The following is a 16,969-nucleotide window of genomic DNA, read 5'->3' as shown; positions in this document are numbered from 1 at the left end:
GTGTATTCGGAATCCTATCCGATTTAATCCTTATACCCCTGGGGGGTATGCGTGTGGGGGGAGGGCACCCAGAACACCTGGAGGGGGGGGGGGGATTGGGTGAGTTGCAGGGAGTCCCTGAAAAAGAAAGGGATGGCTCCCAGGGAGCACCTGGGGGGGTGCAACGACACTAGCTATGAGGTGTGCCCCCCCCAGTTTAAATAACTGAGTGGGGATGTTAAAGACAGGAGATCACATTAAACAGATGATGTTTATTGTGAGGCTTGTGCAGACCACAGCTGCAGTGTGCGTGACAATACAAATACATTTCTTTGTCAGGGAAGGGGGCGAATAGCGAGGTCATAAATAAGGGAGGCTATTTCCTGTACCAGATTTGAATCTTCTTCTCCCGCTTGATTTTCTTCTGCAGCTGCAGGATTCCATAGAGCAGTGCTTCGGCGGTAGGCGGGCAGCCTGAGGGAGAGAGGGAGAGCCTGAGAATTGTAAGCTCTTTGGGGCCGCGTTTGTCCAGTGCCTAGCACCTGGGGGTCCTGCTCCATGACTGGAGCTCCTCGGTGCTACCTCAGTACACATAATAAACACCAGCCAGCTGCACTGGGTGGGCTAAAGACACCAGTACTGGAGCTGACATACAAAAGGACCACTCAGAAAGAGATTGCATAAATGAATACATTTTAAGGCCAGAAGGGGCCCATTAGACCATCTAGTTTGACCTCCTGCATAGCACAGGTCAGAGAATTTCACCCAGTTACCCCTGCATGGAGCCCAATAGCTTGTGTTTGACTAAAGCATCTCCCCCAGAAAGGCAGCTGGTCTTGTTCTGAAGACATCTGTGGCAGTTTGTTCCAGGGGGGTTTAATCCCCCTCACTGTTAAGTTAGAAATAAGGCACAAAATGTTTCTCCTGCATTAAAAAAAGCAGCCCTCACAGAGGAGAGGGCTGTATTTTTAGACGTTAGAACTGAGATGCACTTGGAAAAGTTTTATGAATGTCACAACTGCTTTTCCTTGTAAATACACCTCTACCCCGATATAACACGAATTCGGATATAACGCGGTAAAGCAGCGCTCCGGGGGGGTGGGGCTGTGCATTCCGGCGGATCAAAGCAAGTTCGATATAACGTGGTTTCACCTATAATGCAGTAAGATTTTTTGGCTCCTGAGGACAGCGTTATATCAGGGTAGAGGTGTAACTTGGAACATCTTGACACAGAACATTCCTTCCTTGGGAACTAACGAATACCCAGACTGGACTGGATGCAATCGCCAGTATAGAAGTTACAAGGATTTGACTTTTCTCCCACTTCCTTGTTTGAACACAATGTAACGAAAGCCTGAAAATGTCAGCGATGCAGCTTAAAACTTAAACAAAAGGCCCGTAAGTAACTACATACTGGCCAGGAGTCAGAACATATTACAATCACAGTCCAAACTAAAACACAACGTTCGGTTGCCGCAGCTCTGCTCCAGCTTGCTGCACTTAGAGTAATGTACTGTAATCCCAGAGCCGAGCAGAGTTTCTTTTTACCTGGGACGTAGATATCCACTGGCACAATGCGGTCGCAGCCCCTCACCACGGAATAGGAGTAGTGGTAGTAACCACCGCCATTAGCACAGCTACAAAAAAACGTAAAGGGTTCAGTGTCCTTTGCAGTGCAACTCGGGAGCAGGAGGCAAGAATTACACAAAGGCAAGGCAAGACTTTACGTGCGCATCGGAGATGCTGAGAGAACAGAGCCACACGGCAGTTAAAGCAAAAGACTTTAGAGCCACGGGCAAGTTTCAGACAGTTCAGTGCTGGGTCAATATTGTGGCCATTCCACAGGAAAATACTGGGCCGAGCTCTCAAGACACAAGAGCCTAAGTGACACGTGGTTATCTGCACATGCAGATGAATAATTGTGCAGCAGTGCATCTCCCACAGGCCTGGCTTAGGCTCCTGGTTCTGAGAATCGCTGGACACCCCGGCTGCTTTCCCGACAGACCAGATTCTGAGCAAAGGACTTAAGAATTTCATTCATTTAAAAGAAATCTACGTTCGAAAAGTCTCCGTGTCAGTCACAATAAGAACCCAAACCTGCGTCACGATCTGTGCATACAAACAGGGTTTTAGAAACCAGCCTGGTTAAAATCACTGCTGCTCCTGCTGACGCGTGCTGCTCGTTCCGATACACGTTCTTAGGGTAGGTCTATACTGCACTCGCAGGTGGGATTGCAGCTCGTGTAGACACACAGGGAAGCTGCAGCAGTGTTAGTCATAACACTTCAGTACAGGCTAGTCCCATACGTAATTAGGCAGGGTCCTGGGCAGGTTTCCAGAGCCCACTCTGCAGCCCGTGCTGCCATAGCTTCACCGCTCCAGGACCTGAGCTAGTCAGAGTCAAGCTACCTCAGTACGCTTACAGGAGGCGCAATTACACCCACGACCGCATACCCTCAGTGAAGCGGTGCTGGCGACAACGGGAAGGGCAATTCGCACACCATTCATCTCCACTTGCCTACAAACGTCCGTGATGGAATCAGCCACACGGGAAAGGCCCATATATGCTACAGCGCTACGTATCAGTCCTTATGTTTACGAATCGCTACAGCGAGCGCCACTTTGCTGCCGCTGCCGGCAAGTCTATGGATCTGATGACACCACTTCTGAAAACAGAGACAGGGCTACTAACGCGTACTGGGATCACAACCTAAGACTTACTAAGAGCCTTTTCTTAGTGTGGCTGTAATTATAGCACAGATGAGACCGAAGGCCAAAACACAAGGGGTAGCCAGCAATGCTAGAAACATGTTTGTGAGTTTCCTGATGAAGGGAGAAGCCAGTGGGGAGAGCCCTGTGAAATTCTTTTTATTTTTAATCATTTTTTGTTTTTTCCCCCCAGGAATTTCATGTTTATCCATTTTATCTCCCAAGGAGGTCAGAAGGCCCTGTGGGGGTGTCAGCTCCTGCCCCCCAGGAGGTGGGTTGGAGAACGAATCTCCCCCACACTTGCCCCCCCAGACTCTACCCCGGGTGCAGTCTGAATAATGGAATTAGCCCCGTTCCTAACCGCGTCTGCCTCCCTATGCACCTGGACGCAGCACTGCCAGGTGCTAACGTCTGCTTCCACGTCACTGGGGTTACTCGCACCAGCAGAGGAGCCAGCTCCGCTCCGCTGCTCAGGATCTGCAGAAGGTGGGAACTGTCTCATGTTTTGTTCATTACGGATGATTAACGCTAGCCGCCCACTTTTCCCTTCTTTGGGATTTTTATAGGAGAATTTGGCGGCTCCTCCCCTCTGTAAAAAGAACCCTCCGTAGCTCACAGTTCAGAGTTCTGACTCCCAGAGAGGACACTAATATTAAAAAATATTCTAACCTCTCCCCCCTCACCAAAAGGGAACCTTGGGCCTTATTTTCATTCACACCGAGGCCTCTAGACACCGTGTAAAGGGCTGGCCACACGAGTGAGAAACAGGCCCTTTATCTACTGACTCAATACAGGCAGCGGCAACTGATTTCCTTCCAGCAAATTGTAAGATAATAAGGAAGCCTCTGGCATTTACCTTCCCATGGAGACCACGTAGCGTGGTTCAGGCATCTGGTCATAAACCTGGAGGCGAGAGAGATTTCACAGTGAACTCCGTTTGCATCTGAGTTACAAAGCTGCACTTGCCAGTGCGGCCAGCATCCATACCTTCCGAAGGGCTGGGGCCATTTTGTTGGTCAGAGTGCCTGCCACAATCATGACGTCCGCCTGCCGGGGGCTGGCCCGAAACACCACCCCGAAGCGATCCATGTCGTAGCGAGGAGCCGCCATGTGCATCATCTCCACCGCACAGCACGCCAGGCCAAAGGTCATCGGCCACAGGGAGCTCTGGGACGGCAGAGATCTGAGTTAGGTTACGGGACTGGGGTCTGCAGCACGGAGACCCGCGTGGGCCGCTCAGAATGTTTCAAGGGACAGTAAGTCGGGGGGTAGGGAGTGGGTATGGCAAAGGTGTAGGACATGTAGTGCTACAGATGGATGTGGGCTTTGCGTCACTGAAATGCAGCCAGATCTGGAACAGAGGGGCAGCTGTCAGCGCACAACAAATTGCACAAGGGCCCAGGAGAATGGAGAAAAGCGATCTTGGCCAGGATAAAGCCTTACTCTCCAGAGCAGAGAGACCGCAGTTTAAGGTGTCATCTATAGAGCCCCACGCTATAGCCCACGAAAGCTTATGCTCAAATAAATTCATTAGTCTCCAAGGTGCCACAAGTACTCCTGTTCTTTTTGCGGATACAGACTAACACGGCTGCGACTCTGAAACCTGTTAGATACGGATAAAGAGCCAAGAAAGCGACATTTGCTGGAATATACAAGGCAGGAGGGAAACCACAGAGGAACAGGGTGACTCTCTCAGCACATATTTAAGCAAGTTTATAGCGCCTTCAGATTAAGACGTTAGTCATCTGTCTGAAGCAGGAACTCCCAAGCCCCCAGCTCTGGCCAAGGAACATGCCCTATTTCATTGCAGGGCACCAGAGGTTTTGAACTCGATTGCTGCCCTTTCGAAGAGACAGGCTCATCTACCTTCCCGCGAGCACGCCGAAGCCTTTGTTACCCGTTCTCGTTTACAGGCCACGGGCGCTCCTGGCCACTCACCCTACGAGCCCAGTTGATTAGGTCATCGAGTTTGGTGACAACATACTCTCCCCGACTGGTAGGGACGTAGGATTTTTTCTGGACGATGGTAGTGCTCTTTTGCCGGACCTGGGAGGGGCTGAGAACAAACAGCATGGATGGCAACACCAGCTTACAATCTACCCGGTTATTAACAGAGTCACTGACTAAGGTGTCTCAACTCTGAGGACATTCGATCCCCTGAAGAGGCTGGAATAAGCTCCTCATAGTCAATTCAATACCAGCTGCTGCTGCTAAAGATGGCACAGTAGGATGAAGGCAGACTCAGCGGTCATCTTTGGACCAGCCAGTTTAAAATCCAGAGGAAATCTCACAATACCACTCCATTTGGCACAATAAAGGCTGTCTGGTCAGGGCTGGAAAGGCAGGGGACGGTGCAGTTCAGGACCGGGATCTCCTGGCAGACCTGTGCATGGGATCCAGGATTGGAAGAGCAAATCACAAGGAAGGTGCTCTGGTAAGGAGCCGGTGGTCTGGAATAGGCGGGGATACTGCTGGCCAGGTCAGAGGGAAGGATGGGAAAGGATGCACCTGGCTCAAATACCAGTGCTGTTTGTCCCCCGCTTTCACAAGCATTGGAACTCATCCGCAAATTAAAGACCAGGATTCCAGTCGATGAAGAAGAGGAGCACAATACATAGAATATTTGTAAATATCACTCATCTGCCTTGTGACGCAGGCGGCTGAAGAGGGCGAGGGTTTTGGGTCAGAGGCTGTATATGCTGCATCGAGTTTTGTTTCGAAGAGTTCTAATCGTTAAAAATAGCACGCCAGGCCGCGTGCTGAGAGAGCTCTATGCTGTTCAAACGAGCAGACTCCACATAGTGGGGAGAAGCCCAAATATCATGGAATCTGCTGCTCAGACAGGGAACCTTCACTACACTCAGGCTACCTGGCAGGCTCATCTCTAGGACCCAACACCTTGCCATTTAATACTGATTGCTAAGAGGAGAGAGAAACGGGGCTTTCTTCGGCCATACACCAGAACGGAGCTGTAGCACACAGACATTCTTTCCTGTATCACTTGCGATCTCCCACCTGAAGAAGTGACACTCAGCTAAAGAACTTAGATGGTAGCGTGGCGTTACCTGTCAGCATGGCCGGTTGCTGGCGTCTCATGGAGTGACTTAGCATGAATAGGAGTCACAGCACTGGGCCTGCAAAAATGAACACAGCCAAACATCATGGTGCAGCAGCAACACTTTGCCAGCCATGTCATCCCTTCCATCCTAGGATCTCACAGTGCTTTACAGATACTATCTAATTAAGGCCCTCAGCCCTGTAAAGCATAATACCCCCATTTACAGACAGGTAAACGGACCAATGGAGGAATTAAGTGTTCTGGCCAAAGTCCGTGGCAGAGTGAGAACAGAAGCGGAGTCCTGACTTCTAGCCCTGTGATCTAACCACGGGGCAACATTTTTCAGAGACCCTCTCACAATCAGACAAGTCAGACTTGTTTCCCTGAATGTCCGTTAAGAACTTGTGGTTACTGTCTCTATACGAACAGCAACAACTCAAGCAGAGAGCTGTGCAGCTGCAATCAGCGCAAATTCACTCTCACTTGAGGAGAAATCGATTAAAGGAATAGGGCTGTGGAGACGGCAGATTGGAAGGATTCACGAGAAAGGCATGAAGAGGGCTGCAAGCAGCAAAATGATTTAATCCATTTTGCCTTTCTCCCCCCGACACAAGTAAGTTTCTTCTCTGTGGTTGCTCAACCAACCAGGTGCTACTTACCGCAAAAGAAATATCCCAACCCGGGCCAAGCGAGGAGCTGTGAACAAAAGCCACAGGGCAGTTTACCTTTAACACAGCCAGAATCTCAATGAAAGATGATAACGGTGCTGCATTGCCATCCTGGCAGCAGCATTCCACTAAGTGTGCTATTCCTCCCCCAAGGCTCAGAGCTGAGGATAACAGGGGTGGGGGTGGGGGCAGGGGAAGGAGAAGTGGGATGTCCAAGCCCCAGGTAGGAGGTTTAATACTGACCAACCTGCCTCATCATCATTCGCAAATGGGTATAATTCTGCACCGATTGGAAAGCTCAGCAGATCTCTCAGTCATAAAACTCTAACTCATTCCCCTGTATTCCCCCCAAAGTCACATTATCCACTAAAATAAATTAGCCCTTAAACCAAGCAAAACAATAAATAAATAAATGCACACACAGGCTGGTGCTTTTTTAAATGTCAAGAACAATGCACTTCAAGAAAGTGTTACCGCACCTCTGTCCAAATCACAAGTGTGATTAAAAGAAAAGAGTGCCTACAATTCACTGCCTACGGCAAAAGTAGGTCAGTGACTTAAATGACACTCTTTCAACGGTCCCTTGAAATTGTTAACTACTTATGCTAAACAATCTGTTCCACCTTGGATTTAGCCGTTAGTTTCCCAAACCGGAAGAAGAGCTCTGTGGAGCTCAAAAGCGTGTCTCTCTCCCCAACAGAAGTTGGTCCAATAAAAGATATTATCCCACCTGCCTTGTCACTATTTCAAACTGTCTCGCACACTGACAGCCCTGCAGGTAGCACTGCATGGGTGGAAGTAAGCAATCTAGTACCCATCTAGGGTCGGGAGAGCGGCCTAATATTTGGGGAGCCTAGCATTTGCCAATCCCCGAACCCAGTTCAGAGCCTGCTGTGGTGCATTTCTCAGTTTGCTCAGCGCCCTGAAGCCTGTTGATCAACAGCCCAGGACTTGCCACCTGTGTGAGTTTGTCAGCAAGCCGCACTGAGCTGTCACAACCCCGCTGCAGGGGTAGCGGTGCCCGCACTGGTCCCCAAGAGATCCCAGAGGATCAGGCTGCCAGGATCCATGTGTGGGCTGGAGGGAGGGGAGAGTTACTTTCCAGGCACTTTACAAGAGGGTCCTGCACACTGAACCTCACGCTTCCTCCCAGCCGTAAACACCACCCCGCCAGGGAGACGCACCACCCAGACCCCAAAGCTGGGGGGCAGAAGGGGGGGGGCTTCCTACCAGAGAGGTTGGGCTGAGCCCACTGGACAGGGTCCCCCTCACAAGACAGAAGGGAAACAAACCCCCTTTCCACCTTCTTCGAGGGGGCTGCCCTGCCCCCCACCCCACTCCCAGCCCCCCAAGCAGGGAGGCTGGCCCCACACGTGTCCTAGAAGAGGGGCTCCCCCAGGGAAGGGGGGGGTCGCTGCCTCCTACCCCCAGAAAGGGGAGGGGCTACGTACGCCCCCTGCTGCCCCCCACTCACCAGCCAGCGCAGCCATCTCGCCTCCAGCCCTTCAGCCAACCTCTGCCTGGCAGGGGCCGTGCACCCGCCTAAGCCATCCGGCGGGAGCCGGTGCAGCCCCACTTCCGGTCCCCGGCAGGCCGGGGAAACGCAGGGAGGCCCCCCAGGTTCCGCCTGTCTAAGGGGTGTGTGTGTGAAAGGAGGGGTGCGTGTGTGAAAGGAGGCGTCTCCCTCTGCGTGTGTGTGTGTATAAGGAGGTGTGTGTGTGAAGGTATCTGTGTGTGTGTGTGTGAAAGGAGGTAGGGGTAGGTGTGTGTGTGTGTGTGTGTGTGAAAGGAGGTAGGGGTGTGTGTGTGTGTGTGAAAGGAGGTAGGGGTGTGTGTGTGTGTGTGTGAAAGGCTGGCGGTGGCAAATGATTTGCAAAGGGGTGTGGGTGTTCAAAAGGTGAGGCCAGGCACTGGCCAGGGGCGGGACTCAGATCTGCAGCGCGGGGTGGCCGAGGGGGCGCAGAACACGTGTGCGTGGCACCCACTTGTGCCAGACACTTGCAGGGGGGTTGTTCGCAGCGCAGACTGGGCACAGGATTAGCGAGGGGGTGCAAAGGGGACACCCAGCTGCCCCGGCTTGGGGTGTGTGTGTGTGTGCAAAGAAACACGTTCTCCCTCCTTGGCTCCTGGCGCAGCCATCTTGAGTAGGGGCAGCTCTTGTCTGGCTGCTCACTGACTTCCGTGTCCCACTCAAATGCTACCGCCCCTCGTGCAAAATGCAGCCTCCCTTCCCCTGTCCTTCAGGAAGGGGGTTTATTTCCCTTGCACAAGCCACAGCTCCCCACTCGCAACCTGGGCCGTTCCCTTTGCATCCCCCCACACCCAGCCCCAGACCGTGCCTCAGGGCTGCTGGGGGGCAAAAAAATCAGAGCCGCGTCCCTGGGTGGGCTCGAACCACCAACCTTTCGGTTAACAGCCGAACGCGCTAACCGATTGCGCCACAGAGACCGCGCTGCTAAGTTGTTTTCTGCAGCCCCCTAAGATCTTAAATTCATGTCCTGCTCTGTATCTACCACTTAAAGAATTTTGCAAAACAAAGTGGCAGAAATTATTCCAGGGCGAGCGAGGAAGGGCTGGACTGGAAAAAGGACGGGCCTTCCTCAGCAGCTCGCCCAGTTGCCTGATCCCTCCGATTCAGAGCCCCTGGGTTTGCAAGGCTACAGCTAATACTCCTGGGGAAGGGACAAGAGACTTAGTCTCCAAAGAGGTGGTGTGTTTTTTAATGTGCAGTGTTGTGATCATTAATACCAATAAAGAATGTTCTGATTAGCCATGCAAAGCACCAGGGCTCTAACTATAGACTAGATTCCAGGAGGAGGTAATTCCCTAAGGAGGCCTGGCCACTTGGCCCCTCCTAGTTATTGCCCAGGGGGTGAGCCTGATGGTGTCAGGGCCGCATGCAGCCTGTGGCCTTTAGCTTTGCGGGGCTCCCAAAAGCTTGGGGGGGGGGTCTTGTGAAACCAGGCTGAGGTGCTGCTGCAAAGGGAGGAGATTGTCTTGTGACATTGTGTCCCTGTGAAAGACATGGGTGACACCTTCCAAGGAAAGGGGCCTTTTTGCTTGCGGGCTGACACATCCCAAACACGGGCTGACTTTCGTCACAACTTGCTGGCAGTCTGACAAACCACTGGTGCAGCCCCAGGACACTGGATTAGGTGACAGGCTTCAGAGGGGTAGCCGTGTTAGTCTGTATCAGCAGAAAGAATGAGGAGTCCTTGTGGCACCTTAGAGACTGACCAATTTATTTGGGCATAAGCTTTTGCATAACTCACTTCATCAGATGCATGCAGTGGAAAATACAGTAGAAATATACATACATACACGTACAGAGAGAGAACATGAAAAAATGGGGGTTGCCATACCAACTCAAACGAGACTAATCAATTAAGGTGGGCTATTATCAGCAGGAGAAAAAATTTGTAGTGATTATTTTTCTCCTGTTGATAATAGCCCACCTTAATTGATTAATCTCATTAGAGTTGGTATGGTAACCCCCATTTTTTCATGTTCTCTGTATATATATATATATCTTCCTACTGTATTTTCCACAGCATGTATCCGATGAAGTGGGTTTTAGCCCATGAAAGCTTATGCCCAAATAAATTTGTTAGTCTCTAAGGTGCCACAAGTACGCCCGTTCTTTTTGTATTAGGTGAGAGGGCACATTTCATCGACTCCAGATCATCTCATTGCAGCAGCATGAGTGTCAGCAACCTCCTCTACCAGGGTGCAGGGCCAGTGGCCAGAACCCCAGAATTTGATCTGATAAAAAAAAAAAAAAAAAAGCTCTCTGTGGGATTTGTGTTTACTCCCTCACTGCCCCCACAGTCCTATGCTTTGCTCACTTGAGAAAGCCTGGATGACTGTCCCTCTCTTCCTTCAGTTGGTCTTGCATCTGAGCAGCCAGCATTTGCAAAGAAGTAAGGGTAGAAATATGGCCTATTTTCTAGGGACATATTTCATATATATATAGCCAAATTTTAGCCCCCTCTCCCCGCACATCCACTGCAATCTGCTCCCCCAGCCCCAAGAAAACAACCCGAGCCTCCTCTCTTCTCACCCACTTAATTAATCAGCAACAACGTCAACTGTACTGGGACGGGCATATCTATCCTGCATGTCTTCCCTGGACTGGCTTGGCCAGTGTCTTCCTTGGTTGTGTACAGCACTGCACGCTGATGGCTATTGAATCAAAGAAGAAAGTGGACCTTTGCATACATGGGCAGTGGGCTACATAGGCAAACACCAAAGCACTTGATCAATACATGAATAAAGACACTTTAAATTTCCTTTAATAAACCCTTGGGCATCAATCTTCAATTTCAGGGTAAGGAGGAGAGAAAAGAGACCACAACCAGCCGAAATAGCTCAGTTGGGAGAGCGTTAGACTGAAGATCTAAAGGTCCCTGGTTCGATCCCGGGTTTCGGCAGATGTTTTCCTTGGTCAAAAGAGGTTAGTTTTAGCAGTTTCCATGTTCCAAGCCCTGATGCCTTGCAGGGCATCTACAAATGCAGCACCAACTGAGCAAACGTTTCATCTGCTGACCCCTGATAAGCAACTGGGAGGTTAGAGCCACTGTTGCAAATCTCCCTTTGAACTCTTCCCTCTGCAACTAAGCACCAGGCTCATAGGCCAGCGCGTGGATTGTATTTTTTAACTAGAGAATGAGAGAGGTGGAAGGATTTTACAAAAAATTCTCCCTACGCTTATGTGACGTTATTGATATACTCTCGGCCCATATAGATCATTGTTGCAACCAAGGTCCTGTAGTGGCACCCAGATCTTGTATAAAGGGGGTCAAATGGGGTGTCTAAGACAAGGTTATGGTTTACTGGTTATGATTATGCTGTCTGTGTGTATCAGTTTTGTAGTTGAAGTTATGAATATTGGCTCTATACTATCTGTATTTCAAACTTATGCTATGCTGCTGGGTGACATCCCAGACAAAATGGTGTTAGCTCTGCCTAGCCTGCTTGATGGCCCATTAAGGACCATCAACTATACAATGGACCCATTGAGAGAAGGCAGATACACCTTGTAACTCAGCAAAGCATGCAGGGACTGGCCCATGTGACTCCAGACTCCATTTTGCTGTAATTTTCCACAGTAAGAAAAAAGGTGTTCTTACAGCTGGAAAAGACTATATAAGGCGGATGCCTCATCTCCATCTGGTTTTCAATCCTGCTTCATACCTCTGGAGGAACTTTGCTACAAGCTGAAGCTTTGAACAAAGGACTGAGGACCCATCCCAGCGGGGGATGTATTCCAGAGACTTGATTTGAACCTGCAGTTTATTCCATCGCTGCTGCAAGCCTGAACCAAGAACTTTGCCATTACTGTATGTAATTGATTCCATTTAACCAATTCTAACTCTCATCTCTATCTTTTTCCTTTTATGAATAAACCTTTAGATTTTAGATTCTAAAGGATTGGCAACAGCGTGATTTGTGGGTAAGATCTGATTTGTATATTTACCTGGGTCTGGGGCTTGGTCCTTTGGGATCAGGAGAACCTTTTTCTTTTACTGGGGTATTGGTTTTCATAACCATTTGTCCCCATAACGAGTGGCACTGGTGGTAATACTGGGAAACTGGAGTGTCTAAGGAGATTGCTTGTGAGACTTATGGTTAGCCAGTGGGGTGAGACCGAAGTCCTCCTAGTCTGACTGGTTTGGTTTGCCTTAGAGGTGGAAAAAACCCCAGCCTTAGGCTGTAACTGCCCTATCTGAGCAATTTGTCCTGAGTTGGCACTCTCAGTTGGGTTCCGCCAGAACCGCATTGTCAGCGCTTCAAACTTCTAACAATGAAGTGCCTCCCTCCTGCCACTCTAAAGCCCTTAGACCCCTCTCCCTACAGGGCAGAAGCCCTTAGTCCAGGAGTAGGCAACCTATAGCACATGTGCCAAAGGCAACATACGAGCTGATTTTCAGTAGCACCCACACTGCCTGGTTCCTGGCCACTGGGGGCGCCTCTGTATTTTAAATGAAGCTTCTTAAACATTTTAAAAACCTTACTTTACATACAATAGTTTAGTTCTATATTATAGGCTTATAGAAAGAGACCTTCTAAAAAATGTTAAAATGAATTACTGGCACACGAAACCTTATATCAGAGTAAATAAATGAAGACTTGGCCCACCACTTCTAAAAGGTTGCCGACCCCTGCCTCGTCTCATAATCCTGCCGCAGGCAGAAGCCCTGAGCTTCCCCGTGCCCAGTCTTGTAGGCAGAAAATTTGTGCGCGCACACGCACGTGCGCCCTCCAGGCGCCACACATTAACTGTAAAAAAGCCACAGCTTGCTCACAAGCCACACTTTGGCCATGCCTACCCTAGACACTTATTTTAGATTAAGAGGGGCATATATTGATTGAGTGGACAGATTCCTGAAAAGCGTGATCACAGTGGAGTTTATACAGGTTTAAACATATTTTAGATAAAACAGTGTAATTTCCATTCAGCTGAGGTTCTTGCGAGGATCAGCATTTTCTCTGAGAAATGTGTTGGATGGATGGAGCAGTAAGATGCTATTCTTAAAATCTGATATGCAACAGTACAGTACGTGGAGCTGCAACTACCTAGGCAATAGTGCCTCTTTGTTTATTCTCATTCCCTGCAAAATGCTGCTTTCGATTGACAGAGAATTAAAAATATTACTGACAAGAACAGCTTAACTAAAAAGCATGGAGTTTACCCACAAAATTTAACAGAACCTTCTTCCCTAGGATTTTGTCCATACATTGCTTAGATATGAAGAAACATGCCATAGATGCATATCAATGAACTAGTTTAAGGAGGGGGGAAGTATTTAGGGTGAGGACTTGTCTACATAGGGATATTTATCAACCTAGCTACCCTGATATACACCTCTACTCCGATATAATGTTGTCCTCGGGAGCCAAAAAAAAAAATCTTACCGCGTTATAGGTGAAACCGCCTTATATCGAACTTGCTTTGATCCGCTGGAGCGCACAGCCCCGCCCCCACCAGAGCGCTGCTTTACTGCGTTATATCTGAATTAGTGTTATATCAGGTACAATATGGGGGTAGAGGTGTATTTATAACTCCCCATCTGGACACTCACTCCAGAATAAGTGTCTCTTTCTGGTTTAATTTATGTTGCTTAGGAAGAGACAAACTAAATCCCAAAGAGGGACTCATGTCAGAATAAGAGCATTCACATTAGAAGTTACAATTATGCCAGTAAGTGTCTCCATGTAGCTTAGCCTTAAAGTACTGAACAAGATTCCATCATCAGGGTTTCAAATGATTAAATTGTGTTTGGAAAAAAAAAATTCTTATTACAGTTCTAAAGGGCAAATAGCCTACAATGAAAGTATAAGTAAAACACATGAGTGTACATGTTGAAGGCAAAGTTATCAAAATGTTAACAATAATATTGACAGGGGATCTTAGAAGGTTCAATTTAGATAGCATCCAAAAGTATTTGTGTTTTACTCAAAACCCTCCATGGGTTAGAAATAAAACAGACAGACATAAGTTAAACATTTTAAAAGAAAACCACTTTGCTGACAGAATATTGGAAGTGCTATTTTTAAACTGTACTGCACATCCCAAAGAAGAACAAGCTACTGATTAAAATGGTTTCTTTTTGGTTAGTCTGCTTTATTAAAAATTACAATACAGGACACTGCTTTCTTATATTCACCCAGATGTTATCTTACAAGAAAAACAAAATATTTCAACACAAATACTGTCATTTAATGGTATTTGACATACCCATAGTAGGAAGAAAACAAAAATCAACTCAGCTGTCAGACAATACAAAATGCATCTGGAAGATTTTTTGGTTAAACAGAGCAATGGATTACATGAACTGTATCTGAAGCAACTGAATTTATTTAAACAAAGTAGAAATAATATACCTTTGAGAGTTCATGTCTTGTTAGGTACCAGTTTTAGTTGGTATTTAAGAAACTGATGTCACACAAAATACCATAAAGAGGTAAATACTGTATATAATAGAAAGTAAATATTACTGCATTAGGCAATATCAATCTGATAAATTTAATACATCTTATCATGGGAATTCAAAAAGAGTCTTCAGGTTTATCTGTACTTTACAGAAATGGTCTATGCGCTTTCTACAATGAGTGGAAAGTATTTGTTATCCCACTTAAGTTTACAGATCCAATTAAGCCTTTGTATACATACGTGCAGCACCCACTGAAGTTAATGACAGCCAAATGTGGATTTGAGTGCAGAATTTGGCCTTAATATACCCATAAAAATAACAGTTAAAAAAAAAAAGCTATCTAGCCTTTGGTTTCTTGACGATAATAATGTTTACATTTTGTTTTTAATATTTTCAAGGCTAAGTTGTGCTAGGCACATATTAAAAACAAACTTCAACATGATGTACTACTTTAGGCCAATTCATTCTTGGTTAAAGTGCAATTAGATTAGATATTACTACTAGTTTGTATTTAAAAAAAAAGTCTTATGGTAGGATGTGATTAGAAGAGGAAAGGGGAAAAATGGAACATGGAAAAAGAGTGACACATAAATAAGGCATCAGAATTTCTGAGGTTACTTCTCCCCAGACTAATTCGAGAACATGAGATATTAGAATTTCAGCTATTGTGGCATTGTTTAGAAGTCCCATAACCATTATGGGAATATTGATGAAAAGTGCATGTGTGGTTATGATTTATTTCAGGAGGGGAAAATGGGTATCACATTGTGATTTAAGCCTTTCCCTGCCTTCTTTCCCCCAACTTTAAGAGATCTACATTTGGTGTGGCCCATTATCTCTGGGAACAGTGGCTGCAGTAGTTTTGTTAGTTTTGTTAAATCTCTCTTCTGAACACGAAGCTTGCACATTGTAAAAAGAGATAGCACCAAGCCTCAGAAATCTCCATCTATAATTAACATCTGCCAAAGCAGCTTTCAAGACCTTTGCAGAGCTCAAGGTATATTTATAGAACTGGCTTGTAATTAAAGGTTTTATACCATGACAAAAAGTGTATATAAATTGCATTATCCCTTTTTGAAAAAGTTTTAGTGAAAAGTAATATGAAAGTACATTTTAGTACGATATCCTCACATTCATTTGCTACATTCATGTTCTTAATACACCTATTTAATAGGTCACTAAACCATTTAAGGAGGATGGACTCTGAAGATACAGTGCAGTTAGTGTCATTTGAAGAACTATTCAGATGAGTACAATATATATACACACATAATATCAATATGCCATTTTACATTCTATTTTCTCACAAGGAATTAGATTTGAAAAAAATTAAGCTACATCATTTAATTCCATATAAATCAAACTACACCTCAGTTCAGACTGTATACCACACCCTGATCAGAGATTTGCACTACAAATAGAATATAAATAGCTAACCTTTTTGATTGGCTCTTCCCAAATTAAGATGTATTCTGTCAATGAATTCTGATGTCAGCCAGCTTCACTGTAGGCCAGCCAACAGTAATCTGTTTGCAACACGCTAATGAATTTGTGATACCATGATGTGAACTGCTTCGAATGCTGGCACAGCTCCAGAAGCACGCAGATTTGATTTCTGAATAGGCTAGACATAAAAGTGCTAAATGTATGCCTAGAAACTGTGGTTTCATTAACCTACAATATGCTAAACATGACACTCATTGAATGTATTGCTTCATCTTTCTAAATGAGGTGAAGCGGATTGTATTATAAAATAATTCTAGTGTGTTGAACGCCTTCTCTTACACTAAAGTTTACAGTTGCCCTCTTAACAGAAAGAGAGCTTCTGTGCCTTGGGTTTCATTAACGGGTGAATTTTTATTTCCCCATAGGTACATAAATTAAAGTAGAGCAAGAACAATCAACCTCTGAAAATTTTAAAAACAGGAAACCCAGTATATTTAGCAGTAATGAAACTACCAAAGCATACTTGGCTATAGAAAATCCTGTAACTCTACATTTCTATCACAGATCCCTCTGATGGCAGACCTTTGTTTCCAAAGATATTCTGAAAGGCTAATCCACACAAAATTAAATACAAATTACATGATTATGTCAAAAGCCTCACAAAGCATTTGCCATTTATCCTCTTAGATTGTTACGAATGTACATTTCAAGTAGGGTAGGGTGACGTCAAGCTAACTGACTAGCAATACGTCCATAAAAGTTTATATTACATCTTTGTAAAATTAATTTTACAGGGAGTTCAGTATTATATCATTCAGAGGAAAGCAATGAGCAGTTCCATTGAACAACAAACTTTCAATAAGACGTAGAAGTACAACTGCATCCGAAAGAACACGGCACTCTGAAGACTCAGCACATCCACTAAAGAATATTTACACGTTGATAAAAAAGTAAAAATATTTCACAATTTATACAAAAAATTGCCTTCTTCTTCATGATATACATTCAGCGCCAGTGCAGACTTTAAAGCTCCCTACCGCTGTTGCTATACGCTGTCTTCAGGGGCAAGGTCAGTCTTCAGCAGCTCCAGTTTCTTTTTTTCTAGAATTTCTGTGTCAAATATTTCTCTTTCCCTGAAAAAAACAAAAACCCCGAACATTGCACTGAACTTCTGC

General features: G+C 46.3%; 2 protein-coding genes and 2 non-coding genes across 22 annotated transcripts in view; 1 reads left to right on the top strand and 3 right to left on the bottom strand.

Annotated features, from left to right (window-relative positions):
- Positions 1–236: 236 nt before the first annotated feature.
- On the bottom strand, positions 237–8,008 carry NDUFS7 (NADH:ubiquinone oxidoreductase core subunit S7). Its single transcript, XM_005302348.4, has 8 exons — positions 7,889–8,008; positions 6,406–6,442; positions 5,754–5,822; positions 4,627–4,744; positions 3,676–3,855; positions 3,545–3,591; positions 1,528–1,616; positions 237–453 (listed from the first exon to the last, which is right to left on the bottom strand). The coding sequence occupies exons 1-8, from the start codon at positions 7,902–7,904 to the stop codon at positions 356–358; spliced, it is 654 nt and encodes a 217-aa protein (XP_005302405.1). The 5' UTR covers positions 7,905–8,008; the 3' UTR covers positions 237–355.
- Positions 8,009–8,788: 780 nt separating this feature from the next.
- TRNAN-GUU (transfer RNA asparagine (anticodon GUU)) lies at positions 8,789–8,862 on the bottom strand. Its single transcript has one exon. It is a non-coding gene; the product is annotated as a tRNA-Asn (tRNA).
- A 1,909-nt stretch (positions 8,863–10,771) lies between these two features.
- Positions 10,772–10,844, top strand: TRNAF-GAA (transfer RNA phenylalanine (anticodon GAA)). The gene has a single exon. It is a non-coding gene; the product is annotated as a tRNA-Phe (tRNA).
- Positions 10,845–14,017: 3,173 nt separating this feature from the next.
- Positions 14,018–16,969, bottom strand: part of PWWP3A (PWWP domain containing 3A, DNA repair factor) — a 30,194-nt gene continuing 27,242 nt past the window's right edge. For all 19 annotated transcript variants that reach the window (XR_010594933.1, XR_010594932.1, XR_010594934.1 and 16 more), the window contains one exon: positions 14,018–16,927. Coding sequence is in view for 14 of the 19 variants with exons in the window: in XM_024101063.3 (XP_023956831.2) it covers positions 16,840–16,927 (88 nt within the window). In the remaining 5 variants the exon portion in view is untranslated. The remainder of the gene's footprint in view (positions 16,928–16,969) is intronic.

Source organism: Chrysemys picta, chromosome 25 (assembly GCF_011386835.1).
Source record: "Chrysemys picta bellii isolate R12L10 chromosome 25, ASM1138683v2, whole genome shotgun sequence".
In the NCBI taxonomy this organism is placed as follows: domain Eukaryota; kingdom Metazoa; phylum Chordata; order Testudines; family Emydidae; genus Chrysemys; species Chrysemys picta.
This window is presented reverse-complemented; position numbering and strand designations above follow the sequence as displayed.